The 26,543-nt window shown below is 49.4% G+C and overlaps 1 protein-coding gene across 4 annotated transcripts in view; it reads left to right on the top strand.

The window, feature by feature from the left end:
- Positions 1–26,543, top strand: part of LOC101593540 (core histone macro-H2A.1) — a 61,327-nt gene that overhangs the window by 14,121 nt on the left and 20,663 nt on the right. The window contains exons 3-6 of one of the 4 annotated variants that reach the window (XM_045151887.1): positions 12,211–12,317; positions 12,663–12,860; positions 19,244–19,351; positions 26,166–26,265. In XM_045151887.1, the coding sequence (XP_045007822.1) occupies positions 12,211–12,317; positions 12,663–12,860; positions 19,244–19,351; positions 26,166–26,265 (513 nt within the window). Of the gene's footprint in view, positions 1–12,210; positions 12,318–12,662; positions 12,861–19,240; positions 19,352–26,165; positions 26,266–26,543 lie in introns of all 4 variants that reach the window. The other 3 variants (XM_045151886.1, XM_045151889.1, XM_045151888.1) reach the window with 3 other exon arrangements.

The raw sequence follows: 26,543 nt of genomic DNA, 5'->3' as shown, positions 1-26,543 counted from the left end.
GAACCCAGGCAGTCAGGTTTTGCAAGCAAGTGCCTTTAACCACTGAACCATCTCTCCAGCCTCTCAGGTTATTTTTGAACTTGTCTTTATCTTACCCATAATATTAACAGCCATGATTCCATTAACAATATCTGTTCTAATCTCTCCTTATGGAGAACACATTCAACATGCATTGTGTTTCACTCTACCTTCCACATCTGTTATTCTCTCATTTTCAAATCTCTTTCTGGATAAGTATTTCTGATCTGTCTTCTCGAACTTTATCCTGGTTTATAATTCTCTTTAACTGTTGTCTAATCTGTGGTTTAGTCACTAAATTTCAAATTTCACTTGTGATACTTTCTCTGGGGGGCATGTACATATGTGTAGAGTGTGTGTGTGTATGAGAGCGAGACAGAGAGAGAGAGAGATGTGTGTACAGTGTATGTGCATGTGTGTGCAGATGCATGTGCCCTGTGTGCAAACATGCAGAGGCCAGAGGAAAACCTTGGGTGTCCTCCTCTTTCCACTCATCGACCTGTTTCCTTGAGGTAAAGTCTGTCGCTCAACCCAGAGCTACGTTTTTTCGGTCAGCAATCCCCAGCAATTCTCTGGTCTCCACTTCCCACAGGACTGGGATGGTAATGTTCATGGCCACACCCAGCTGTTCAGGTTGGGTGCCAGGGAATCAAAGGTACTCATGCTTGCGCGAGCACTGTGAACCATGGAGCCATCACCCCAGTCCCTTTCTTCGTTTCTCTTAAGTTCTTTTTGATCATTAAAAAAAAATAGATTTGGTTTTTCCTTATAATCTCTTGTTTTTATTTCATTTTCAGTTATTTTTCTTCTTCAGTACATTTCAGTTGTTTTATATTCTTTATCTGAAAACGATAGAAAGTGTGTTTTTTTTCCAGACTTTGACTTACTATTTTGAAGGTCTGCCACTCTCCATGGCTGAGAAGGAATTCATTCATGCTTTTGCCGAGTATTATTGTTCGCCTTTCACATTTTTGCTTTGAGCCATTCGGAATTTACTCTAATCAATGATGCGAGATAAGAATCAATCTTAATTTTGTTTCACATGGTAACTCACTCATCCCAGCACAATTAATTAAATATTCCATCTTTTCCCTGGAGACCAGGGGCACTTCCTTCTTATCAGACATGGATTATCTAGATATAATTGAAGCTATTTCTGAACCTACTATTTTATTGGTCTGTTTCTCACATCCAATGTTTTTCGTTGAATAGTCTGTTTTCTGCAATCAGTACAAACACCCTTGGAAAGATTCACAGAGTAGAGGACATAGAGGGAGTCATTGTCCCTCTCAGCTGTTTTACACACCTGATTTCCAGGATGTTTCATATATAGGGTACGCAGGCTGACATAGTTAGGACACGCTGAGGGGCCTTGATCAGCCCTAGACTATTCTGAGCCCTTTCGATCTCTTGTCCAAGCTCCCTTCTCTTGGGACTATGAAGCAAGGCCTGCCTGGATCCTGTGCGCCTGCGTCCTGGGCTGCCCTCTGGGATGGCAGCTTTATCATTCACACCCCGTCCTGCATCTGGACTGTGTTCTTATCCACAGAGCCAGGCCAGCACCTGGGAGAACATCCCCGCATACAGATCCCACCACTGCCAGAGAACAGCATGCTCAGCCCACTTGTTTTTAATTCCTCTCAAATGAACTATTTGTGAAAGACTTGCCAAGCCACAACCAAGTGCACAACGCCGAGCTGGGTGCTGGGGTCAAAGAGATCGTTGTTCATTTCCACAGATTTGTATCGAGTGCCTGTGACTTCAGCGCCCTCTCCCACCCCCTCACACACACTCAGCTCCTAGCACAAGGCCTGTCTTTCTATAGCTGCACAGCATTTTTTTTTTCTTTATTGAAGGATAAGAAGAGAAGTAAGGATTTTCAGGAGGGGTTGGTGGTATCAGATGCTGCCTGGAAACTGGCCAGGATGAGAGCTAATCTAGACCTCTGGATGTTTTGGTTTTTCGAGATTGTGTCTCGCTCCAACCCCGGGCTGACCTGGAATTGTTAGTCTCAGGCTGGCCTTGAACTCACAGAGATCCTCCTACCTCTGCCTCCAGAGTGCTGGGATTAAAGGTGTGCTGCCCCACGCCTGGCTGGACTTTTAACTAGAGCATAATTAGGATTAATTTGAGCATGGTGGCCACTCCCATCTGAGCAGGAGCATGTGGTAGAGGAGCTACCATTGCAAAGAAGAGGGTTTTAGAAGCCTTACACAGACTGCTTTCTCTTTCTGCTCCCAAAGCCACAAGAACTCTCAGACCTTGTGCAGCAGGAGCTGCCCAGCTAGGTGAAGATTGTCGTATCCTGAGACTGAGATAGTGGCTCAGGGTTACAGGTCCTTGCTTGCAGAGCCTGCCAGCCCGGGTTCATGTCCCCAGCCACCCATGTAAGCCAGATGCAGAAAGTGGCACAAGCATCTGTCATTCATTTACATCAACAAGAAGCCCAGGCTTCTATACACACCCATGTACAAATTTCAATTAAAAAAATAGATTTTAGGTCTGGAGAAATGGCTTAGTGGTTAAGTGCTTGCCTGTGAAGCCTAAGGGCCCTGGTTCAAGGCTTGATTCCCCAGGACCCACATTAGCCAGATGCACAAGGGGCACATGCTTCTGGACTTTGTTTGCAGTGGCTGGAGTCCCTGGCGTGCCCATTCTCTCTCTCTCTTTCTCTCTGTCACTCTCAAATAAATAAATAAAAATTTTTAAAAATAGATTTTAGCATCTTTGGGGGGCAGGAGTTAGATGTGTCCCAGGGTCACTGTGCACAGTACCGCCAGGAATAGATTCTGAAAGAACTGTTACTGAGAGAAGGAGCTGGGTCAGATTTGTGCAGATAAAACTCTGTCCCCGCAGTCCATTACTAAAATGTCAGTGGCAGGTGGGACACGTCACCGTCCTCTTGCTTCCTTTCCCCAGACTGAGGGCTTCTAGGTCTAGTCAGCCCAGACTCAAATATCATGCATCTCCGGAGAGAAGTAAATAAGCTGCAGCAAGAAGACCAGCCCCAAAGGTATTAGTCAGCCAGCCTTTTCTGTCTGCCCCTCTCTGCATGCTCTCTTCAGTTCTGCTCGCCAGGGTGACGAAAACAAACCCTCCTTGGATTTGCTAGGCTGCCTGGCTCTGCCTGGTGCTCTGACCCTGGGTCCCACTGCTCCCACTTTCTCTCCCTCCTTTCCTTTCTTCCTCTCTTCCCACCCCAGCCCCTTCCTTTTGAAGCAAGTGTAACTTCCATTTAGTGGCTCTAAAGCCATGTGTTCCCTGGTACACAGAGCCGCTTCCTTTAGCAACAAGAACGCCTGATGCTGAGGTGTCCTCTCACTGTGTGACGTCACCCTGATAGTCAAGTGTCGGTATTCAAGGGGTTGCTCTGGGTCTTTATAGAAGGCCAGTGCCCTGCAGCACTCCCATTTCACATCAGCAGAGCCATGTGGAAACCCAGGGCTCTTGTAGACTGCTAATTAAACATGTTCCTTGTCGTCAGTCTCTTGAGTAATGTTCCTTGTAGTAGATAGCTGAATTAGACATTGGTTAACGTTCATTGGTTAACGTTCATTGGTTGCTTCTATAACTCTGGATACTGACGATTGAAAGTCAATACCTGTTCATTGAGAAAATGAAGGAAGACATTGAACTGGAACTGCCCATTCATTGCTGCCTCTGATCCCTATTCTAGTCCCTGCCATCACTAGTCCTGAGACTGTGGCTTGGTACGGTGTTGTTTGGGGGAGTTTCTGAGTTCTAGGTGAAGGAGGAATAGTTAACGTTCTGAAGTGGCTGTAGCATATTGAGTGCTTCATATGCAGGCATTGGCCAAATGGGAACTCACTGAATCTCAAGCCACTGTTCTGCTTAGGAGGAAGTTGCTGCTCAGAATGTTTTTATCACTGCTCTGAAGGTACTCAGCTTATGTGGAGTTGGATACATCTCCAGAAGAACAGAGTCCGTAGCCTCTGCCGGGCTGAATGTCAGCAGGCAGAGAAGTGGGGCCCAGGGATAGGAATCCACTTTATGCTTCCTTCACCTTGAAGCAGCCACCAGACACCGCAGGTGTATGCCTGGACCACTGGTGTATGCCCAGACCTCAGTGCTGCTCCTGTTCTCATTGAAGTCACAGCCTGAGGGGACTCTTGGAGTGTGTGGAGACATTCTTGCAGCCTAACATGGTCAGGGAGAACAGGGTTTTGCAAGATGAGCCTGAAGAAAAGCAGGCAAAGGGTATAAGCAGGAAGGTCATGGGTCCTTGGAGTGACATTGTGGGGCTTCTGGAATGGCCATTGTTTGCTTCAGTAGCAGGACAAAAAGGTACCCGGTGGGTGAGTATATAGGTAGCCAACAGCTGCCCAAGAAACTCCTGCAGGCCTGGGCGTAGGCTCTGCCCAGGGTTGGGGAGGTTGTGTTTGTCAGTGATTCTGGGGAGGAACTGCAGAGCGGGAAGCTTTTTGACTAGTGTCCCTCCACTGTCCCCTTAAAGAATGGGGCATGGAGTGTTGGATGACAGAGCTTAGACTATGCCTAGACAGGTAGATATTAGCCTTAGGCTACATTGGACAGACAGTGTAGGTGGGGCCAATGAGGGTGACCCCAGGAGCAAGTCTCTCTTTGGGGTCCTTCTCCTTTCGGCATGCTGCCACTGCTCTAGAAACAGCCCACATAAAGCAACCTGCAAAGTTTCCTGCGGAAGGGAACGTGAGGCAGGAGGTGCTTGTGGCCCGTTAGGGCTGTGTGCAGCACGGCTGCCTGCGACTTCGCATGCGCTGTTTTCATTCGGGAAAGAACGTGCAAAAGATGAATGCGAACAGCCCAGAGAGGGTACAGCACAGTATCTCCCTCTTAACCTGGACCCTCGTTCTGGTCCCGCTGTAGCCTTCTGAGCATCATGCCCCTCCCCCTACCAGCAGCTCCCACATGTGCGGCTCCTTTCCTTGTTTTCCCTCCAGACACCATCTGGGAAACGGCACCAAGACCCGCAGCAAGGCTCTTAAATGAATTTCCTCTTTACATTATACTCTTCAAATCATCTCATTTCAGCAGACATCTCTGATTGTTCGCCCCTTCCTGAGATGAATTAAGAACAAATGGCTGTGGTTTCCCATGTGAAAACAAACACACACATTAACCATTTCCTTGTAAATTAATTCAGAGGTCTTGAAAGTAAGTGACTGGTGGGGCAGAGGGCCCTGCCCAGTGCCAGCCAGGCTTGAGGTCAGACCTTGTCTCCTTGGGCCTCTCCTCCCCTGCCCTGTCTTAGGAGCTCCAGTTCTGCAGCCTGAGCAGCTGGCCCTGGCCCTGGTCCTGGCCTGCCACAGGCACTCCCCGCTGGAGTCAGACCCCATCCCCAGGCAGAGAGCGCCGGTGGGGCTGCCCTGGGTACTGCGTTCTATCAAGGCAGCTCTGGCAGCACCAAGGTTAATCGAGTTCAAGTGCATTTTTCAAACATATGTAAACAGTTAAGTGTAACAGCCAAGGATACACTATTGGGACAGGGAATGCCAGGACTTCTGTTGCTCTTCTCCTCCTCTCGCCTCTCACACACAGTCATCCATCCAGTTACATAGATGAAGGGAGCCAGGGAAAAGAAGGTCTGGTTTTCTTCCCTTAGCAATCAAGGCTGCTGCTGTGCTGTGTTCCATTCCTGACTTCTTTTTCTGCTCTTTCTTCTTTATTTCCTAAAAAAAAAAAAGCAGATGGTGGCTCCAATAAATAATAACTTGCATTTTCCAAGTCCACTAAGCATTTTACTTAGTAACTCAATCCTCACAAGCCTAAGAGATAACCTCTAGTCCTGTTCTATACAGTGGGAAACTGAGTCCTGACGCTGTCTTGGCCGTGTCTCGACACAACACAACCATCGCACATTCATGGCTGCTGCCCTCCGCAGTGGGTACACTGGGGACGCTACCAACAAGCACAGTGTCTCCTTTTCCTAACGTGTACAGTGTCAAGCAGCTTTACCGGTAGCCATGAAAAACAGTGAACACCCAGTGGAGCTTACTTTTGAGCTTTCCAAGTTAAGCTCCATTTCTGTCTTGTGGGAAGGCAGCAGGCTGACCAGATGCTATTGCTGAGACCCTGGGCTCACAGAGCCGACAGTAAGGATGAGATGAGTGACTCTTTGGTGAAACTGTAGGGTGGCTCACTCTTACAAATGCTTTGCACTCAACGTAAACTGCCTGTGATGGCTGCTGTCAGCTTAACTTTGCGGAGTTCTTTGAGGGTGCCGGAGGCCTTAGGACAGGCTGACAGCTGGGAGCTTTGCAGCAGCCCAGAGCTCCACCTAGGTGCCAGCTCTGTGACTTCAGTCCTTGCCACTTCCCTTCTGAACAAGTGGGTCGGGGCAGTGGGTTCTGTGCTGGGACATTGCTGCCAACACTCCAGGCCACTGCGAACAGTGGAGGGGGCTGTGACATAGTCAGGATGTAGGAAGCTCTTAGCAGTCACTCTGTAGTTGGGGTTGATTGGGTTAAGTCTTCTAGAATGGTGCCATACAGTTGTGAACTCAATAGAAGGACTAGGAATCAACAGAAATACAATAAACAGATTCCTTGTCTTGTTGCTGGCTCTGGAGCTAATATCTGTTTTCTCCTTGGGATTACGGGAACATTTGCTTTCTTTGATTTCTGGTTGTTATTTTCAATCTTTCTTTTGTTAGACGAGATGCTTCAAACAGCTCTGTGAAAGCCCCATGTTCCTTTCCATTGCAAGGTTTGTTGTGGGAGTTTGGCTCAGCCTGATGCCTCACCTGTTAGCTGTTAGGAGTCTAATTCTGCAAGCCATGACTTCATCTCCCTGAAGGAAGATAGACGAAATGCTTCCATACAGCAGAGATGGTTTAGTTCAAGGCATTCATTGGGGTGAGGGTGGGGAATAGGCTCTAAGCCTTTTGGTCTGGGGCTAAACTTGGAAAGTAGGCCAGTCAGAGGTATTCATGTTCAGACAGCTGCTCCATAGTTGGAAAGGCTGCCAAATCACGGCCTTCACCAAGGCTATGGGAATCTTGTCATGTTTGCCTTAAAATTATCATGTTCAGTATATCGAAGGATCCTGGGGTACCTCTGAGTGCTTGCTACCGCAGAGAGAGAAGGCCACATCACTGGTCCTGGTTGCCACAGCAGGAGCTGCTCGCCAGTTGCCAGTCACTGAGCCTGGCCTGCAGTGGGAGCCAGTAGATGCTTGAGTGTCTTGTAAGTCAGAACTTAAACCAAAAACGATCTTAGAAGAGTAGTTGATAAGTTGTCCAGAATTGCTCCTCATTCGGTGTTTATAATTAGGGAACCTTACCATATTTAGAATTCACTCCGGAGCTGACCCTGTGTACTCTGGGCCCCAAACCAGGCTAGTGTCGGTCACTGGCCACAACCGCTAGCCTGTCCTTGACCAAGATGACAGCTCCAGGGGCTGGAGAGCTTCTCTAAATTGCTCTTGCCCCTTTGGCCAGTGGTTTCTTACAGATTCAGCTCCAAGGTGTGGCTCCTGAAAATCCCTCAAGGGGAGGATACAGGGCTTGAGCTCTGGAAACCAGGGAGGAAAGGGTGTGTGCTCGTAGAGCTGGTGTTTTCCTAATTCTTTCTTAGAATCTCTTTCCCTTCAAGTAACCAGAAGCAAAGCAGAGGTGCCTAAGACCTTCCACAGTATGAAACGAAACTCCACTGGGGTTGGGGCAAGGACAGAAGCTGGCTCTGGTCTAGCCTAGCAGGTGGTCCTCTGTGGGGGAGCTGTGAGCCCACCTCAGGGACATGTCTTCTTCTTGGGGGAGCTGTGAGCCCACCCCGGGACATGGGGTACAGTGGCAACAGCTGCCCTGCAGCTCAAAGCCAGGGCTTGTGCCTCCGTGTAATTGGCAAAACAGAGTGTCATTAGGATGAAGACATCCTCAGGCCCTCCCATGGGTGGTTCGTGCCCTGCTCAAGTTCCCTGGCAGTCACCCTGTCCTCGTCTCCCCGTCACGGATGCCGGAGTGCTCTAGAGAGCAGAAACTGTTCTGTTTGGGGCTGGCTGGAGAGATGCTCAAGTGTTTGCCCTGCAAACAGGAAGGCCCGAGTAAGGGTTCCAGAACCCGCACAGCACATCTGGCACACGTGTGCATGCCTCTAGTCCCAGTAGCAGGGAGGTGGGCACTAGTGGACCCCCCAGGTCCCACTGGCTGGCTAGATTAGCTGAACTGGCGAGCTCCAGATCCAGCGATAGATCTTGTCACAGCAGTAAGGTTGAGGGTGGTTGAGGGAGACATTTGGTGTAGACCTCAGGCCTCCACCCACATGTGTTTGCACACCTACACACGTGTATACACACATACAGGCACATACATACCCACAAACAAAATCAAGGAGAAACTGTCTGGTTTTGAATTGCTGGCAATGTACCTTTTGCCACCTGTAGCAGGCAGCCCTCTCCTGGCCAAGAAAGGCCTTTACTTTATTACCGTTTCTAAAGCTGGGCTGAGGATGGAAGGGCAGGTACTGCTGGCGCCGGGTGAGGGGGCGAGCGCGCCGCAGGGGTCTTGGCATTGGTTAACAGTCAGGATGAGGCCTTCATCTTTCCTCGCTGTTATAAAATGCCAGGCCCTCTCCTGCCCACTGCAGCACAGGCTGGGTGGGGACGCAGAACATGTTTCTCGTAAAAGGTGTGTCTCTGCGTTGCTGTGTCTTGTGTGTCCCCTGGTGATAGTGTTGCTGTGGTTACTATCCCTCTGCAAAAACTCAGAGGTAAACAGAAGATGAAGTGCTCACTCAGCTAGCCGGAGAGACTCTGCGCCTGTCTTGTTTCTACTGGACACAGCTCCCACCGACTCCCCGCGGGGGTAGCCCCCGTCTTCGGTGGGTGGGGCTAGGCAGTCATGGTAACCCGAGTAGTTGCTCGTTGGAGGGGAGGGAAGGAGTCCTGTGCTTCCAGCTCCGCAGGCCAGAGGCAGTGCAGTGGCAGCCCCCCTGCTCTCTCCAGTAGCTCAGCCGCCTCTGTCCTCAGACTCACACAGCCCCACCTAGGAGGCTCAAGGCCAAATTAGCAAAGTGTTTGAAATAAAGCCATTAAACTTGGAGCCAGAGGATAAGGACCTAGCAGGGCAAGGCTATGGAAGTCAGGGAGGATGTCCTCCCACTCCAGGCTCCCTAATCATTCTTTGCTTGCTTTCCTTTCTCCACGTGCTGCCCCACCCAGGGAGGAGCCCACCCGCACCCCCTCTCCATTGTCATTTCCCTGCGCAGAAAAGTGAGGACAGCTCTGCTCCACATCTCCACACAGTGGCCACTCCTCCCCCTCTTGAAGAGGGTCTTTCCTTAACGCCTCCTCCTCTCTCCCGAGAAACTGCTTTCAAATGATTTTCTTCCCAGGGGGTGGGCTTAGGATTTAGCAACACAGGTCTGGCGATGTTCTCTTTCTGTTCATTTTTGTTTGTTTGGTTTTTGGTTTTTCGAGGTAGGGTCTTGCTGTAGCTCAGGCTGACCTGGAATTCGCTACATCGACTCAGGGTGGCCTTGAACTCACGGGCGACCCTCCTACCTCTGCCTCCCAAGTGCTGGGATTAAAGGCGTGTTCCACCACGCCCGTCCTCTTTCTGTTTTTAATGATGGGTAGGTAAAGCATTCTTTGTACGTTGCAATCAAAAGATTGTAACACACCAGCTTCCTTCTTCGAGTTCCTCCTTTGGATGCTGATGGTCCCTGGATCCCTGTGGTCTCAGAAATGGGAGCTAAGGCTAAAGAGGGGAACAGGAAGCCAGAAAGGGAGGTTACAGCTCCATAACACCATAGGCTCTTTTTGTCCTTCCTGCACAGTTAGTTCCAGCACAGGGGCTTCTGTGGCAGGCTTCCTCTTGCCATTTTTCTATGGTCTGTGCTGCTGTGGGGTTGAGGTACCCTCTACACTTCCTCTCCAGTGGTGGGCAGGATGGTAGCCTTGTACATGTGCTGACTACTGTGAGCATGGGAATCTGAGGCTCCACAGGATGGCATTCTTGGCACGTGGGCCCTAAGGCCACCTAGGCGTTACAAGCACCCTTTTCACTTCAGAGAAGCCCACCATCAGTCATAGGGAAACTTTAAGGAAACTTCCAGGTAGGCCATGTCCCCTCCCCCCATCAGAACAGCCCTGTGAGATAACGGGGTACAGGAAAGGTGAGCCCTTTTGCCTGTTACTGTTCTAGCCAGCCTTCCTTCCCCACACTCGTGGCTCTCATGTGCATGAAGCCCAGGTCAGCCACGTAGCCCCACCACGTGTGGCCTGTGCTGCTCTCCTTACTAGCTGGGAAGATCCAGAAGTCTTGGTGTCTTTGGTTTCCTTCTACCTAGCATAGGGCTTTGCATGTATGTGCCGTGCTCACTGAACAAATGACTTCCTGAATTTAGGGAAGAGACCTGCCGTCCTAAGTGTGACTTAACACCTTCCCACACGCCTCACATCATGAGCGTGCCCGTGAGTGGCCAAGCAGATTCCCAGCTTTGCATGTATGTAGCAGGTTTTTGCATGGGGCTCAGATGTTAGTACCTCTTAAAAATATATGTGCCAGCTGGGCATGATGGTGCATGCCTATAATCAGGAGACCAAGGCAGGAGAGTCATGGGTTTGAGGCCAGCCTGGCTACATAGCAAATTTGAGACTATAGCGAGGCCTTGTCTCAAAATAAAAATAAAAATAAAAATAAAATGCTTATGCCAAATAGTATTAGCAACTTCAAACTCCGTTTTTATGCAGCTGGCATTTTGTCTAGTTATTTCCTGATGATCCCAGGGGCCGACTCTGTCAGAGAGATCCAGTGTACACATCACAAATAGAGTATTAGTTATTCTTCAGTTCTAGCAGAAGGTCATACTTTGGTTGGGCCCAGAGTAGTGTAGAAAGAAATCACGGGCAGGATGGCAGCACGGGCAGAATCTCCAAAATGGGCAGGGTAGGCCATGCTCTGGGAAAACAGTGAGGAGATAATGATGGGGAGGCCAGGTCGCCAAGTATGCTCCACTGCCAGGCGGGGAGAGCGGAAGGAAACCCCGTCAGAGGACATGGCCTAGTTTTCTCCACTGTCACTGAGGCTGTGGAACGTCTGTCCTCTTGTCCTGTGACACTGCTCTGAAGGGCAGGAAAATGCACTTTTCCTCAGCACCCGCCACCCTCAGGCTTCCTTCCTGTCAGGATGGTGGTCTCCCAGAGACTTCATCCATACAGAATGCTGGAACATTTCTTCAAAAAATTACTTTTAAACTGACAAAATAACCACAAATTATAGGGTACGTTGTACGGTTTTGATATATATACTTGGTAGATTGAGTAAATCAAGCTAATTAACGTAGTAGTCCCTCATAGACCTGATTTTTGGTTTGGAAAACATTTAAATTTTATTTTTGCAATTATGAAATATATACCATTATCCAGCTCTAGTCACCATTCTGTGCAGTAAATGACTTAAGTCTTAACTAAAACTGTCTACCTTTTGACCAGCATTTCATTTCCCCTTCCCATACTGTCCCTACACCAATCTCTGGTGACTACTTTCTACTCCTTTTTTTTCTGATTTATTTATTAATTAGAGACAGATAGAGGGACAGAGAGAGAAAGAATGGGTGTGCCAGGTCCTCTAGCCAGTGCAAACAAACTCCAGACAAACCCATGTGCATCTTAATGTGGGACCTGGAGAATTGAACCTGGGTCCTTAGGCTTCGCAAGCAAGTGCCCTGACTGCTAAGCCATCTCTCCAGCCCCACTTTCTACTCTTTACTCACTGTTCAGCTTTGAGTGAAGCAGCAAAGGTATCTTTCCCCTATAATATCAAACCCCCTTCCCTTGATCCCTGCAACTGTGTGACATACTAGTGGAGGTGAAGGGATTGCATACTCTTGGCCACATTACCCCCTCCATGAACTGGCCTGGCCCACGTCCAAGCGCCCCTCCCAGGCAGCTCTCTGTGTCCCACCACTTACTTACGCAGTGCCCTTCCACCGTGCTTCTCCTCTCTCCGCCTCAGCTCCATCTTCAAACCAAAGGGCTCCACCAGGAGCCTGAAGCCCCACTCAACGTTGCCATCCAGCCCCTCTCTGATTCCTCCCCAAGTATTGCCAGCAAAACCCACCTGTAGCTTGCCCTTTCAGAGTGGCTGCTTGCTCAGGCAGCTGCCTGTGCCATTCCTGCACTGTAAGGGCAGACAGGGGACATGGGAACTCGGTGATGTCCTGACATGGCCACATGCTTTTCTCCACTCCACAGCTGAGATCCTTGAGCTGGCCGGCAATGCAGCGAGAGACAACAAGAAGGGGCGGGTCACACCCCGGCACATCCTGCTGGCTGTGGCCAATGATGAAGAGCTCAATCAGGTATGGGGCCACCCACCCCCAGGCTCTTGGACATGCAGTCGGGTCACCCAAGAGAGGTAGTGGTGGTTTTTGCTTCAGCAAAGGCTTCCCTGTCTGTTGGGGCCTCATTGGCCATGAGGGTGGGAGGGTGACACAAGGTATTTGGCTCTCCCTAGGGGAGTGATCTGATCTAAATTCTACCCAAGTGAGGGACTCCAAGGACTTGATCCCCTATCCTGGTAGCATCCCTGTAGGTGCCACAGAGGACTTCCAACCCAAAGTTGGGGTGTGCATGGGTAGGCTGACCTCCGGAGGTCCAGAGCAGGCAGTGTCCCTCAACATCTGCTACTTTGGTTTCCCTGCAAGCTGCTCAAAGGAGTCACCATAGCCAGTGGCGGAGTGTTGCCGAACATCCATCCTGAATTGCTAGCAAAGAAGCGAGGCTCCAAAGGAAAGTTGGAAGCCATCATTACACCCCCACCAGCCAAAAAGGCCAAGTCTCCATCCCAGAAGAAGCCGGTGGCTAAGAAAGCAGGAGGCAAGAAAGGAGCCCGGAAATCCAAGGTATGGGGTCTGCCCAGCCTGTGGTCTGGGGCAAGGCTCGGGCAGGTAAATGCAATCACAGTGGGCCCATCCTCCCTGGGCTTCCTCCCACCAGTTGGGGAACTAAGGGGGAAACATGCGGGAACTTAGCTCATGGAACCTCGGCCCAGATGAAGGACTGAACCCCTATGGACAAGGGAACAGACAGCAGGATTTCAGGGAGTACCTGCAGGTGGGTCAGTGCCTGGCTTATGCCTCCCTGTACCTGCCCTTCCAGTGAGATGCATAAGCCTTCGGGAAGTGGCTTGTGCCAGGGCCAGGCACCATCTATTCTGCTCAGAAGGCCTGCTCCCTGTGTGCCCCATTACTCAGCTGCATATCACATTGTGTTGCCATGGCCACCCATCCTTCCTCAGGCCTGCCCCTGCAGGCTCAGCCCAGAGAGGACCCGTAGAACGCTTGCTTCGATCAAGGACTGTGCGCTCTTCCAGCAGCTCCTCCCTGCCATGGCTTGGAGCAAAGGCTCAACCCCAGGTGCTAACCTTTTTGTAGTGAGGGAAACCATCTCATTAGCAAGACTGCACGTTGTCTGTGGTGGGGAAGGCCAGCATATCCCAAGCGTGGCCCTGAAGCAGGGGAATGCAGTGCCTGCCCGTGTGCCTGAGCACGGGCAGGAGACACAAGACAGACCATCCTGTTTCTTCTTGGCTGCATGCTGCCCTATCTCCTCTCGTCACAGCTCCCGGGACGAACAAACAAGGGGCAGGTGAAGCCTGATCTATACTAAAGTGCCATCTGGAGGCTGCTCTATATTGTGGCATTACCCTCCACACCAAGAAGTCTTCCTTCTGGTCTCCCACTAGAGAAGGTGACCTTATAAAGCCATGGGGAGCATCTCATGACACATGAGGAAGTCCCACATGCTCACAGAACCTTCCCTACACAATGGAGACACCTTATGAGGATTGGTGAGGATAGATAGGTAAGAGGTTATGCCCAGGTGAGCCAAGCTGCTCCCCACTTTGGAATAGGACCCCTTCTTGGAACTTGGCATTCACCCCAACTAGGGCACCTTACTTGACTTCAGCCACCCCATCCAGTCACACTGTTTGAGAGATTGCTTTAGTTGGGTGGAAGATGTTTCTGCGCATGCCCTTCTGGGTACACAGGAAAGTGCCCTAAAACTGAAATGTAAGTAAGTCCCTCTTGCCAAAGAGCCACCCACCTCCCTGGGCCCAGAACTACTCCTAGAGAGAGCACCCTGATGTTGAAGCGCAGCCGGTACATGGCTTCCAGACGCTTACTTGCATTCCACCTCACTCGCGTTCTGGAGGAGGCTGGGAGGCCCAGCAGGGACTTTGTGGGATGCACTCTCCTTCACTCCTGCTAGCTGTAAGTGAGCAGATTGAAGGGTTCCCTCCCCCTTCCCTCGTGCAGTTAGGAGGAGGTACCAGACAGGGCAGGCGGGCCAGAGAGGCTGTGCAGCCCTTTTAAATGTAAGAAGAGGGCTGGAGAGATGGCTTAGCAGTTAAGCGCTTGCCTGTGAAGCCTAAGGACCCCGGTTCGAGGCTCGGTTCCCCAGGTCCCATGTTAGCCAGATGCACAAGGGGGCGCACACGTCTGGAGTTCGTTTGCAGAGGCTGGAAGCCCTGGCGCGCCCATTCTCTCTCTCTCTCTCTATCTGTCTTTCTCTCTGTGTCTGTCGTTCTCAAATAAATAAATAAATAAATAATTTTAAAAAAATAAAATAAAATAAATGTAAGAAGAGTCATAGAGAGACCAATCTGTCATCTCTTGAGAATGGAACTTGGAGTCTGGCTGCCTACAGGTTCAGGCCCTGGGCACATGACCCTGAGGACCAGCAGGGACAGGACCAGGCCTTGGGCTTGGCCTTCATTCTGGCTAACCCTTCCACTGCCCTCTTTCATGTGCATAAGCTACTCTCGTATAGCCTGAGTGTGTCTCCAGATGCCAGTGTCTGCAGCAATCCTGGCCTACCCTTGCTCCCTTCGGCCCTAGGCTTCCCTCGAGATTTTGCCCTGTGATGTCCTGAACTTTCCAGCTTACCAAAAACACCAGGAGTCCATTCTTTTTGGACTTGGTGTATATGTGTGCAACCCCTTAGTAGCTTTATTTGGAACTCGGTGTTTCTAATAACCATATGTCAATAATCACTCAAACACTCAACTTTTCCCTTGATTACAAAAGCAGGAAGTCTGTGACGGTGGTCTGTTTTTCTTCTGCACAATAAAACACATTGTCTGCTTACTGTAACAGTATTTGGCTAACATTAAACCCTGGGGGAAGCTGAAATTGGAACCGTGAACAGCTAATTTTCAAAACATTTGTTTAATGTAAATTGTGGTGTCAGCTCCCAGAAACAGTGAAAGACCCAGCATCTCCAGTTCAGAATGGAACATTCTCAAAATAACCTTTCCAGAGACACGCAGCGAGGGCCTCCGTGCCATGCTCAAGCACTTGGAGTGAAAGGGAGGTGGTATTCTTCAAGTGTCAACACTCGAATTCCAAATCATAATTTCCTACTCAGCTCTATGTAATTTGAAGGATTTGAAAATCCCCAGAACAGTGGGAGCAGCCCGAGGAGGCAGCCCCAGCCTCTAAGTCCAGCACTTGGCTGTGCCCTCGGGCTCCTCTTTCCTACTTGGGTGGCCTCAGGCAAGTCTGTTCCCCTCACTGTGCCTTGGTCTACCCTAGCCCATAAAATGTCAGGGTTGTTCCAGCCTTACAATTCAACCACTCTATGCATATTGCATAAGGTGTTTTTGCATAGGTTATATGTGTAAGAGTTGGACCGCTAGAAAAAAATGCAATAAAAGCACCCTTGTTTTTATTATAGTCTCTAATGAACTATTAATAGATCCTTTCAAGAATTCTATACATATAAAAACTTATATGGTTTTATTTGTAGTTTTATATAACCATAAATCACTCCTCATCCTATCTGTTTAAAAGTCACATGGCCCACTGATTGGTGTGATGTAGTGGTCAAGAGTGGCTGGCCCAGGGTCTGCCACCTGGCTTTGTACTCTGGCTTTGCCATCTGCGTGACCTCAGCGCTGTTTCCACGTCTGTGACTTGGAGTGTCGGCCGGCTTGGTGGGAGCTGCCGCTGTTTCTTCCCTGCGGCTCCCCGCCCCGAGAACGCCCTCTCGGCCCAGAAAACCCGGGCTCCTCGCTGCCTGCCACAGCCCGAGGTGCCTTAGCAGCGTGCCTCTCTCCTGAGGAGTACGTACTGAAACTTTAAGCGATTCAGCTTTGGTAAAGGATGCCGAAGAAAGGGAGTGGGTACTTCAGAGTTGCTGCCACCCTGGCAGCATTCTTCCCTGCAGCCGTGCTTCAGGCAGCTTGGACCTAAGAGTGAAGGGGACTGGACACAGTAAACGTCACTTGGTGGCTTCCTGTGTGTTTTTAGACACATGGTTCCGAAAAGATTGATCGGCCAGGTTTCCCACCCCTCAAAACAGAGCCCGGTGTGTGTCTAGTACATGGACACTTTTGCATTTATACAAAATTCTAAAAACTCAGTCGTTTTTGAGTTTACTTGAATGGCTGTTTTTCCTCCCACAACCACCTCATGTCACTACTTCATGAACAGAAAGGGCATTTAAATTCCAACATGCTCGTAAGGGAGGTAACTACAGATAACAAACTTTGTGAAAACCTTAGATACAGTTGTGACTTAGACACAGTAACACCTTACAGGACAGCTGTGTTACACGTGAGCCCCAGACACCCTGCGGGGCTTCATCTGCAGGCGCCGCCAGTAGAGAACGGCCCGCCCCCTCCTCCCTCGGTGCAGCGGGCTAGTGCTGCCCCTGGACTCCTTCAGTCAGTTCCTAGTGATGGCGTTGCTGTGTCACCAGCACCTGACTTCCGACAGTGGACGTCAGTGTTAACTGAATTTTGTCATTGGTACATCAGTATTAACTGAATTTATTTATTTTTTTATTTTTATTTTAGAGAGAGCAAGAGAGAAAGAGGGAGAAAGAATTGGTGCTCCAGGGCCTCAGTGACTGCAGTTGAACTCCAGGCACCTCTGCCACTTACTGGGCATCTGTGTCTGGCTTATGTAGGATCTGGAGAGTCAAACGTGGGTCCTTAGGCTTCGCAGGCAAGTGCCTCACCTGCCAAGCCATCTCTCCAACCCCTTAACTGAATGTTGACAGTGGTACATCACTAGTAACTGAACTCTGTCAGTCTGTTTTTTTCTCCCCCCTGGTCTTGCAGCTGTTAACTCATGAAGCATTTCTTTAGTGTCGTTGGCAGTGTGGAATTAAAAACAGTTGCTTTGTAGGAGGCTTGGTTAGCCATTCCCTCTCTTGGTTACTGGAAATGGTATCTAAAAAGGCTCACTAAGGCTTACTGTGAAATTCTTGATCTACCTGCTTCCTTTCATGTGTCAGGTCTGATCTACTCATGAGTATTAGAAAATCAGAACATAAGAATCCTAATCTTTATTTGCTATCACTACATTTCTTGATAAAATGCTTTTCGTCTTATATAAAAACCGTGGGGCTTGAGATTTAACTCATTTAGGGTAAATACCAGCTAAATAACCTAATTGTCAAAGCAGTCCTCTTAGTTAAAACAGCAACATTTACTGTTACTTTTTACTGTAAGATGGGTAATATGCAGGTGTCAGTGAGTTTGACTCCTACACAAGCCTTGCCCCTGCTTTAATGCCCAAACTCATCCATCTGGAAAGCATACCCATCTCCAGAACCCCATCTCTTGCAGTCCTTAGGCAGATCCCCCCACTGAGCCATACCCCAGCCAAACCTTTAACTTTCTTCCACAGGGCCCTTCCTCAGGACAGAAGTGTGCTGATGTTTAGGGGAAGAAAAAAGGTGGAGCCTGTATATAGAAATCACCATTTTCAGCATGTTCCCACTCTCCTCACTCTACAAAATACCTGTATGTAGAAAACTCACAAATAGTCAAATATCCATTTCTATTACAGGTTTCACCCCTAACAGAAGTGTGTGTAAGACCTGTGTTCCTAGGACCGTGGGTCCTTTAAGCACCTGCTGTGGGCAGTCGGGGGAGGTTGTCGACCCCTCTTAGGGCAGTGCAGGTAGAGGAGGGAAGTACGCTAGGAAGCTACTGTTCTGGGGTTCTGTGTCTCTTGGAAAGCCCTTGGCAACCTCAGGGCACTGATACTGCAGTCTGAATGATGCTGGGAAGAGCCTCAAAAGTGCTGGACTCTCATCTCTGTGGGACAGGGTCATACAGCCTCTGGGCATGTCCTTTTCCACAACTAGCTTTAGGAAGGAATGTGGGAAAGTGTCTTCCTGCTGTGGCGAGGATGAGGTAGGAGGATTGCCATGAATTTAAGCCTCCCCAGTGCTGGGATTACAGGGGTGAGCCACCACATTAAGCTTGGGTGGTGTGCAGACATCTAAGTAGGAGAGATTCCTGGGTTGGGGCTGGAGAGATGACTTTGTCCGTAAAGTACTCACCTTGGAAACACAAGGACCTGACTTGAGTCCCTGAAACCCACGTGGAAGAGAAAAAAAAAAAAAAAAAAGCTGAGCTTAGTGGCAGGTGCTTGTAACCTCAACACTGGAGAGGCAAACAGATGGCTCACTAAGGCTCACTAGCCAGTGAGCATCTGTCTCCAGAAAAGGTAGACACATATGAGGAAGGACATCTTAGGGTTGTCCTCTGGCCTGCACACCCACACAGGCGCATAGACACACACAAAGGAAGTACGCCATAGTGCTTATCCTCTCACTGCTGGGATAAAACACCCAACCAGAGCAGGTAATGACAAGAAGGAAAGTTTATTTCCACCTGTAGTTTTGAGGGGAAGTTTCATCATGGTGGAGAAAGCATGGCAGAGCAGAGGCTGGCATCACATCTTGTCTCATCAGCTGGGAGGAACCAGCAAGAATTGAGTTAGTGAACACCCAGTTGGCTAGACTAACTAAACCTCGGGGTCCACCCCAGTTCCACACCTCCACCTCACAAAGGCTCCACCAGCTCAGTAGGAGGCTTTATTACAAACACTTTGGGCTGTGTGGGGGATCATTTCACACTCAAACCACCACAGATAATTAAAGGCCCTTAATGAAGACATATTTTCTTGGATTGGATTTATGAAAGTGATCCCATTCTAAATGACCACCATAAAATGAAGTTTTGCTTATAAGTAGTTTATTAAGATTATAAAGTGGCAAACATAGGATTAAATACTCTTCATAGAACACGTTAGCCCTTGAGATAAATTATGGCTTCCACTGTGGGAAATGACGAGGGTTTTATTTGCCTGTGTCCTCTGCAGTCTCGTAGGTGAGGCCTGTGGCTGAGTGTGCGTTAGGAGAGCAGAGTTGTCTGGCTTCTGCAGGGCAGCCTGTTTTCTGACTCTTCTCTTTGTGCAAGAAGAAGCAGGGAGAAGTGAGCAAGGCGGCCAGCGCGGACAGCACGACCGAGGGCACGCCTGCTGACGGCTTCACGGTCCTCTCCACCAAGAGTCTCTTCCTCGGCCAGAAGGTACGCAGACACAGAACGGCCTGCTCCAGGCCACCCCGGGGCAGAGGACGCGGGCCATGTCCCCTGCAAGGCTGGGATGTCTGGGTGCCACTCAGCCCAGTAGATGGGCAGAGCAGCAGGGCGCTTTGGAAGTAGCCCCACAGAGGGCCAACTGCTGAGGGGACCATGCAGTTGGGGAAGGGGGTTCTAGCAGGGGGGCAGAGGGAGGTGATAAAGAAGCAGGAGGCTCCCTTGAGGGCTGGGACACTTGGGCTCAGCCTAGGGAAGGAGCGGCTTCTCGGTGATAGCCTGGTCGTCGGTTAGCATGGGCCGTGCCAGTAGGAGGTCTAGCAGGCAACGTCCTGGTGGTCCTGAAGGTAGAGGCCTTGTTCTGATCCAGGGCCTGGGTTGTTTGCAGACAGACTAATGGGTGCCCCAGAGTTTCTTCACTGAACCCCCAGAGGACTCCTCGAGCCAGTTGTTTGTTTTAACCATGGGCACTGTATTTTCAGCCGCCCCAGTGATGCAACTTTGCCAGGACGCCATGGTTTTGTAAAAGATGATTCACTTTTTCTTGAAAATAAAAATGATGCAAAGGCTTTTAAGACCTGAAAATGAGAGTTAATTAATATTTCTCTATTAATATCAAAGAGGGGTGGGAGACTTTCTTAATTATTTTAATCCTCTGTTAAAGATATAATCAAAGGACTACATTTGACCTCTCTGTGAATGTGCAGGAGGCGTAGTAAGCGGGTTACAAGCTGCATCATTTTTAGATCTTCATTGTCAGTCTTCCTCAGCATCACAGTGACACTGGTTCTCTTGCTCACGTCATCGCCAGTCCTGCCCCGGCCCCTCCCTCTTCCTGTCTCTAATTGCACTCAGTCTGTCATGATGCAATTCCTGTGGTGAACTCTGCTCCAGAATCTAACCATTGCTGTCTCCATCTGATAACCATCACCTGTATTTTCCTGTCTTTTGTGTGCATTTTTCAAAAGAAAAAAATAAGCAGCTCTAGTTGTCATCTTAAGGTCTGGGACTTTGATCGTTTTATTAAATTTTTTTTTGTCATTTTATTTCAATTCAGCAGTAAAGACAGGCACCTGGGTCTGCTTTCCCACCCTTTAACATTGTTTATTTAATTTTGGTGATCATGCTGAAAATTAATGTGACCTGCCATCCAAATTGCTTCGGTTGGAACTGATGTGGAAAAACCCTGTGTTACTCAGGAAGAGCTGCAGCGTGTTCTAGATCCCGAAGGAGAATAATTAGCCTAGGCCGTGAATCCCAGTAAGCAAGGAGCACAGTTTAGCCCCTGGGGCCACCTTGTCCTCACCCACTTTGGTTTTGGAAACCTCCACCCTGGCCTCTCCCTTCCCTCTTCTTATTTTCTCTTCCTGCTGCCCCAGTCTTGGAACTCACATCCTCCTTGCTAGGAATAGAAAACTCAGTCCCAGATACTCACTCGCACTCAGCTACGTAAATAGCTATGCACCCACATAGATGCCCTTCTGTTGCTCTGTTGTTTCCAAGGAGATGGTAGCAGGTCCTAATGGGGGCTGTAACCTGGAGCCCTGGTAGAGAGTAGAAGCGCCTCACTCACTCACTCCTATAAAGCTGTTATACCCGTCAGCTCCCTACAGCTCTCCTCCCTCTGTGGTCTTTCTGGTCTCGGGTCTCAGGATCAGTACTACAGGAATGAAAACTGAAAATCTGCTTAATACCAGCAGTCCCTCGCAAGGCTTGAGGGGCACTCCAAAAAGCCACAGGGAAGTATTGCCGTTCCCTAGTAGTTTACAGACATGTCAGCTGATGAGACTGAGAGCAGTGAGCTGGGTGATGCGCCGCATGTGCCTATTTGAGATCTGGACCCCGGTGAGGATTTGTTGAGCTGGAATCCTGTAAAATGGTCAGCCGTAAGAGGACACTGAACGCTGACCCAGACAGTCCACCCATTTTTCTTAAGTCACACATTTCATTCAGCCTCTTGGCTGCTATGAAACTGTCCTTCCTGTGAGGCGTGGTGCGTACCACCCCTCCCCAGAAGAGGTCCACAGACTTGCCACAGACACTTTTAGCGGAGTAACCTGCATGTTCCCAAGTGTGCGTCACAGAATACACCTGCATTTCAGGTCAGCCTGGGTACCAGTGACAGAAACTAGAGCTCTCCCATCCTTTCTGGAACCTTCCACCTCTGACTGTGTAGAGTTCAGAGCATTATTCTGAGGCTGCATTTCTTGGCCTTTCATTGGCCATGACTGTCAGGTGTCAAATACAATATATAGTGCCAAGGGGCAAGAATCATAAAATGGACAACAAAAATGCTATCCCAAGTACATTTGCACTGTTGTTACAGATGCTGATCTTGATACGGACTGTGGGAAATGTTTCTGAAGAGTACTTAGAAGGGTGACTGTCTAGCGCTCCATGTCCCTTGAACCTTGTTTTTCTGCCTATGACAGTGACACCAATGCTTGCTTAGCAGGTGTGCTGGTGGAGAAAGGTGACACTGCTCGCTGCAGTCCTGTAAGGCTTAGTTGCTAAGCTACTCACAGGAGGAAACAGCTCCGGGCTTAGGAGCCTGCGATCTAATTGTTGTTAATGATGTATTTCATAGACTGAGGTCCCGGGAGTAATCACCCTCATTATTCTATGATTTCAGTGTTCACACACATCGAATTGTTCTAAAAAGAAAACAGTGCTGTGATCTGCATCCATGAAATGTTTTTTTGTTCATGGTCTGATTGAGGTTTTCAGCCTTCCTTCAGAGGTTTTAAGACCTAGTGGTTTTAGTTTTTAAAAAGCATTTGCACTGTGTGTGTCTGTAAGTCTTTATCACTGGTCATGATTCCAGTCTCCGGGCAGAGTCAGTGTTGAAGTAGTTGGGAAGGTAGTTCAGGTAGCCATTGAGTTTCCGTCCCTCCCACATGACAGGATCATGGCACCAGGGCTCAGGCGTCAAGTTTGGGCCGGGGGGCTCTCCTCTGACCCATGTCCTCTTCTCCTAAGGCTGGGGACTTGTAAGGAGGGAGCCACCAGTCCCTTTCCACCACGCTGGGTGCTGCCTGGCTTCCGAGGCAGGCTGGGAGATGTTAGACCCTCTAGCAGTGCCCAAGGTGACCCGTGCCTTTCTGGGACAACTTTTAGCCAAAACTTCCCAGATGTCACCACCAGACCTGAGGCCTCTGCAAGATGGGGACAGCGTGGCACCGATGTGGAGACAGGAGTGGCCTTCCCCCTGAGGAAAGCATGTTCTTAATAGAAGTCTAGAAAGGTTTCTGTAGAAGACTCCTCCCTTCCCATCCCTTTAGTGGGAAAGTGGACAGGAAAGAATTGCACTTTATGTGACTAGCACAGGAAAATGAGGCCAGTCAGGCTTTCTTCCTTAGCATGATTAGTGACACCAAAACTTGACAATCGTAACTAAACAGAAAAAATGTAACAATAATCTTCATGTCCTAAAATTGATTTCTGATCAGAATACACACACACGCACGCACATTAAAGAAATTGTACTATTGCTGAAGCCAATTAGGTTAGATCAAGGCAGGAGCCCTAGGCCACTGGCCTCTTTGTCATGTGACAGACTGCTTTCTGACCTTTGCTACCTGGTAAGGCCAGGTTGGCTCCAAGCTGCCAAGATTCAAACCTATGCAAGGGCCCGATTCCCTTAACTCTGCTACCAGAAAGAGAGTGGTGTTGATGTCACCTCAGAATTAAATATGAGGATCTTCAGGAGGATATAACCACTCCAGGAAAGGCCTAGATATAACAGAGCCTTCTGAAATTGGGATAAGCAGACCCTGGTGGTGGAAGGGACTTTGAAGTTTGCTGAGCTGAGTCCCTTTCTTCCAACTACCACCGAAGGGACGCCCTTCTGCCATCTAATTGGCAGTACCCTACAGCCCCTGTCCCAGTGGCCAGCATCCTTGCAGTTGCCTTAAAGCCCCATACTATAGTTTAAAACTTAAGTTTGTGATCTTTCCCAATGAAAGGAAGCGAAGGAAAGAAGCAGTCATTTCACGGAGACACTGCACCCGTCACTGACTCTCCTTCCTGGAAGGTCGGGCTACTGGGAACTTTCACAGTCCCCAGCAGTATGCTGTGTGACCCACAAGGCTACCTGCCTCCTCTGCCGCGTGTTTTGTGGGGCCACCTGCCCTTTGGCTGAGAGGAGAGCGCACTAGGCCTCAGTCTCCACCCTGCCGTGCCCCTTCAGGTGTGGTCACCGTTAGTGCACTGTCCCTCCAAGGCTTGTGCATGCACGGCTCATGTGTACAAGTTTCTGGGTTTTCTTCTCTTATCTACGGTTTTGTTTTTTTTTTCCTGCTTATGGTTATTTCACTAGTGGCCTCTGCCCACTGGTCCATCTTGCTTCAGCCAGAGTATAGGAACCAAGTTGTGTTTTCCCTTCTCTACTCCGCGCTTCACCCCAAGCACACACTTTCTAGTCCAGAGGGGAGGGAGAGAGATGGAGTTTATTTTCAAGGAGAGAGAGAAGATGGACAGAGAACAGGCATGTCAGGGTCTTTGGCTTCTGCAGATGCATGCGCCTGTGCGTCTGGCTGTATGTGGGCACTGGGGAATCAGACCCCGTTAGGCTTTGCAGGCAAGCACCTCAACTGCTGAGCCATCTCTCCAGCCCTAGTCCAGTGGATTTAAATTTCAGTATTATTTTGTAGAAGCAGAACTGCTTTGTACTCAGCACACAGTACCACAAGCCCAGCCTTTCTGCTGCCCTGGCACATGGCAGAGCAGACGTGTCCATCCCAACTTTCGCCTCATTCTGATGTGGGTGAGGGAGAGAGACAGCCTCAGGGGCTGGAGATTCCCAGTGCTGAGCAATGTGGGAGCCCCTGGAGCACACTGGTCAGGATGGGGGGAGGGGGAGGCTGTCTGAGGGGCAGAGCTCTGTTTGCAGCCACTTCCATCCTTAAGCAAAGCCAGAACACCCCAGTTTCCCCCAGAGAGCCTACTCCCCTGGACGGAGGAGTGGTTCCTTCAGAACAGTGAGAGGCTGGCCACCGGGGGTCTTCCTAGCTAGTGGAATCAGAAAGCCCATGAAAACAGCTGCCTCTCCAATGAATACCTTCCCAGAAACACCCATGCAGCTAGAAATAAATGTGAATTTCAAGGATCAGACTTGCATGGTTTTTTAGCATAAAAGAATTCTCCTGTATGTCCCTATCTGTGCCGCACCAAGTGAAGCATTCCTTTTTTCTCTTTTGCCTCCTTTATTTCCACCCTGTGGCCTCATCACGTAGTGTGGAGGTGGTTGTACTTTTCTTGTTGGGCCAGGAAGTGCAGCCTTTGCTTGGAGTCCATGTGTGCCCCCTTTCTCATGGGAGGGCAGCAGCTGCCTCTCAGTTCTAGCCCCGAGCTGCTGAAAGCCTCGCTATGGAAAACCCTCGGGTAACTGCCTTCTGCTTTGGGAATGTGGATATCCCCACCTCACCGTGTGGAGCTGGGGAGAGTAATCCAGAAGGCCACGTGGAGGAAACTAGTTCATTTTCCATCTGTGACCACATTTATTTCTACTGCTTTTTCTCTTTCCTCTCCCCAAGAATGACTTTTAGTCTAAGCAGATCCCTTTTCAGCTCTGGCTGCTTCCAGTGATCAGCTATGTGGGTTTCTGATGCTCCTGCTTGTAGTTTGTCAGGTGTTTGTTTTTCTATGCAACTTTAAAAATGATTGGCCCCAGATATTCAGCAGCTTGGAGTGCAGCTGCTAGAAGCATTCCTTCCCAGGTCTACACAGGCCCCTTCCAGAGCACCAGGACAAGGCTCCTACAAGCCCCCTGCAGGCCATAACTACCCTCCTGTCCTGGATCATGGTGGGTTTGGGCACCTCTCCGAAGGGCTGCTTAAGGCACCTTAATGAAGCACTTTGGAGTTAAGATCACTGAAAAATGAGCAGCTAGATTCCAAGGCAGAGAGTAAGTCCATGCAAGCCACAGACACCTGTACCCAAAGGGAAGGAGGGAAGGGTAGGACCACTGCAGCAATGCTAGGCCCCTGACAGAATCCAGAACCTACTTCTTTCTCAGTTGGCAACTAAGGGGTTATCATGGCAATAGAGCCACAATTGGGAGAACATTCATTGGCTCTTTAGAATGACCTCGTTGATTGGGAAGACACAGAACTCAAGGAATTTACAAGCCACCCAATGAGCTTCTGAACAGTGAGATGAAAACTGTTTTAACAAGACACATTGTCTTGCTGGAGAACCCACTGGGTTCTCCCTGGGTATCACCAGCACTTCAGCATCACATGACTAATGAACACATCAGATTAGATATTTCTAGGCAACAGACCATTCCTGCTTCTTGCCACTCCTGAGCCAAATGGAAGTGGCCAGCCAGCAGTCACAGGTATGAGGATAAACATGGACCCGTGGCTGCTAGAAAGACAAAGGCAGATTTAGGGATATACATGGGCCAAGTCAGACGTCTGTACAACCTTAGTGCCTGAGGGCAAGGAAGCCCCCTATCTGTCCACACTAAACACCCTGATCCTGGGCCCTGAAGCCACTTTGCTATGGCCCCCAGGTCACCAGTTCCTCTCAAGGAAAGCTGCTCCTCCCAGGCCTGGGTGGCCTGTGCTTCCCCTTTGCCGAGTGTCACCGCAGGTTCTCAGTGCTTCCCCTAGCTTGCTTTCTTTCAGCACCCCGGTGGCACTGGAGTCAACCTGTAGATTCACGCTAGCCAGCCGCTCCCTGTCTCCCTCTGTGCCCAGTGCACTGTGAGTGTGCACTGCCTTCTGTGTCCAGGGCTCACTTCTCTGCGACTTGCCAGCTGGCTCTCCTGTTATTTCCCACCTCGTGCTTTTCTTTTCAGCTGAACCTTATTCACAGTGAAATCAGTAATTTAGCCGGCTTTGAGGTGGAGGCCATAATCAATCCTACCAATGCTGACATTGACCTTAAAGATGACCTAGGTAATTGGGGATGGGGTTTGGCACCACCAGCTGTCAGATGAGTCTTTATGGAACCCAGAATTTAGGCTTTTCATTTGCCCGACGTCAGCACAGTCAAGGCAAGTCCCCAGCCCGTGTTCGTTGTTTGATGTAGACCTTGGATATTTACTTACTCCAGGCCACTCCAAATGGAGACAGTCTCATGTTTCACTGAGTGCAATTGGCTATTTCCCCTTAACTGCAAATACATTACCATCTAAATTCTCTTCCATAATGATCAAACTGACTGCTGGTTTCTG

The sequence above is a fragment of the Jaculus jaculus genome, chromosome 6 (assembly GCF_020740685.1).
Source record: "Jaculus jaculus isolate mJacJac1 chromosome 6, mJacJac1.mat.Y.cur, whole genome shotgun sequence".
Taxonomy (NCBI): Eukaryota; Metazoa; Chordata; class Mammalia; order Rodentia; family Dipodidae; genus Jaculus; species Jaculus jaculus.
Note: the sequence above shows the minus strand (reverse complement) of the source record. Positions and strands in the feature narration are given on the sequence as shown.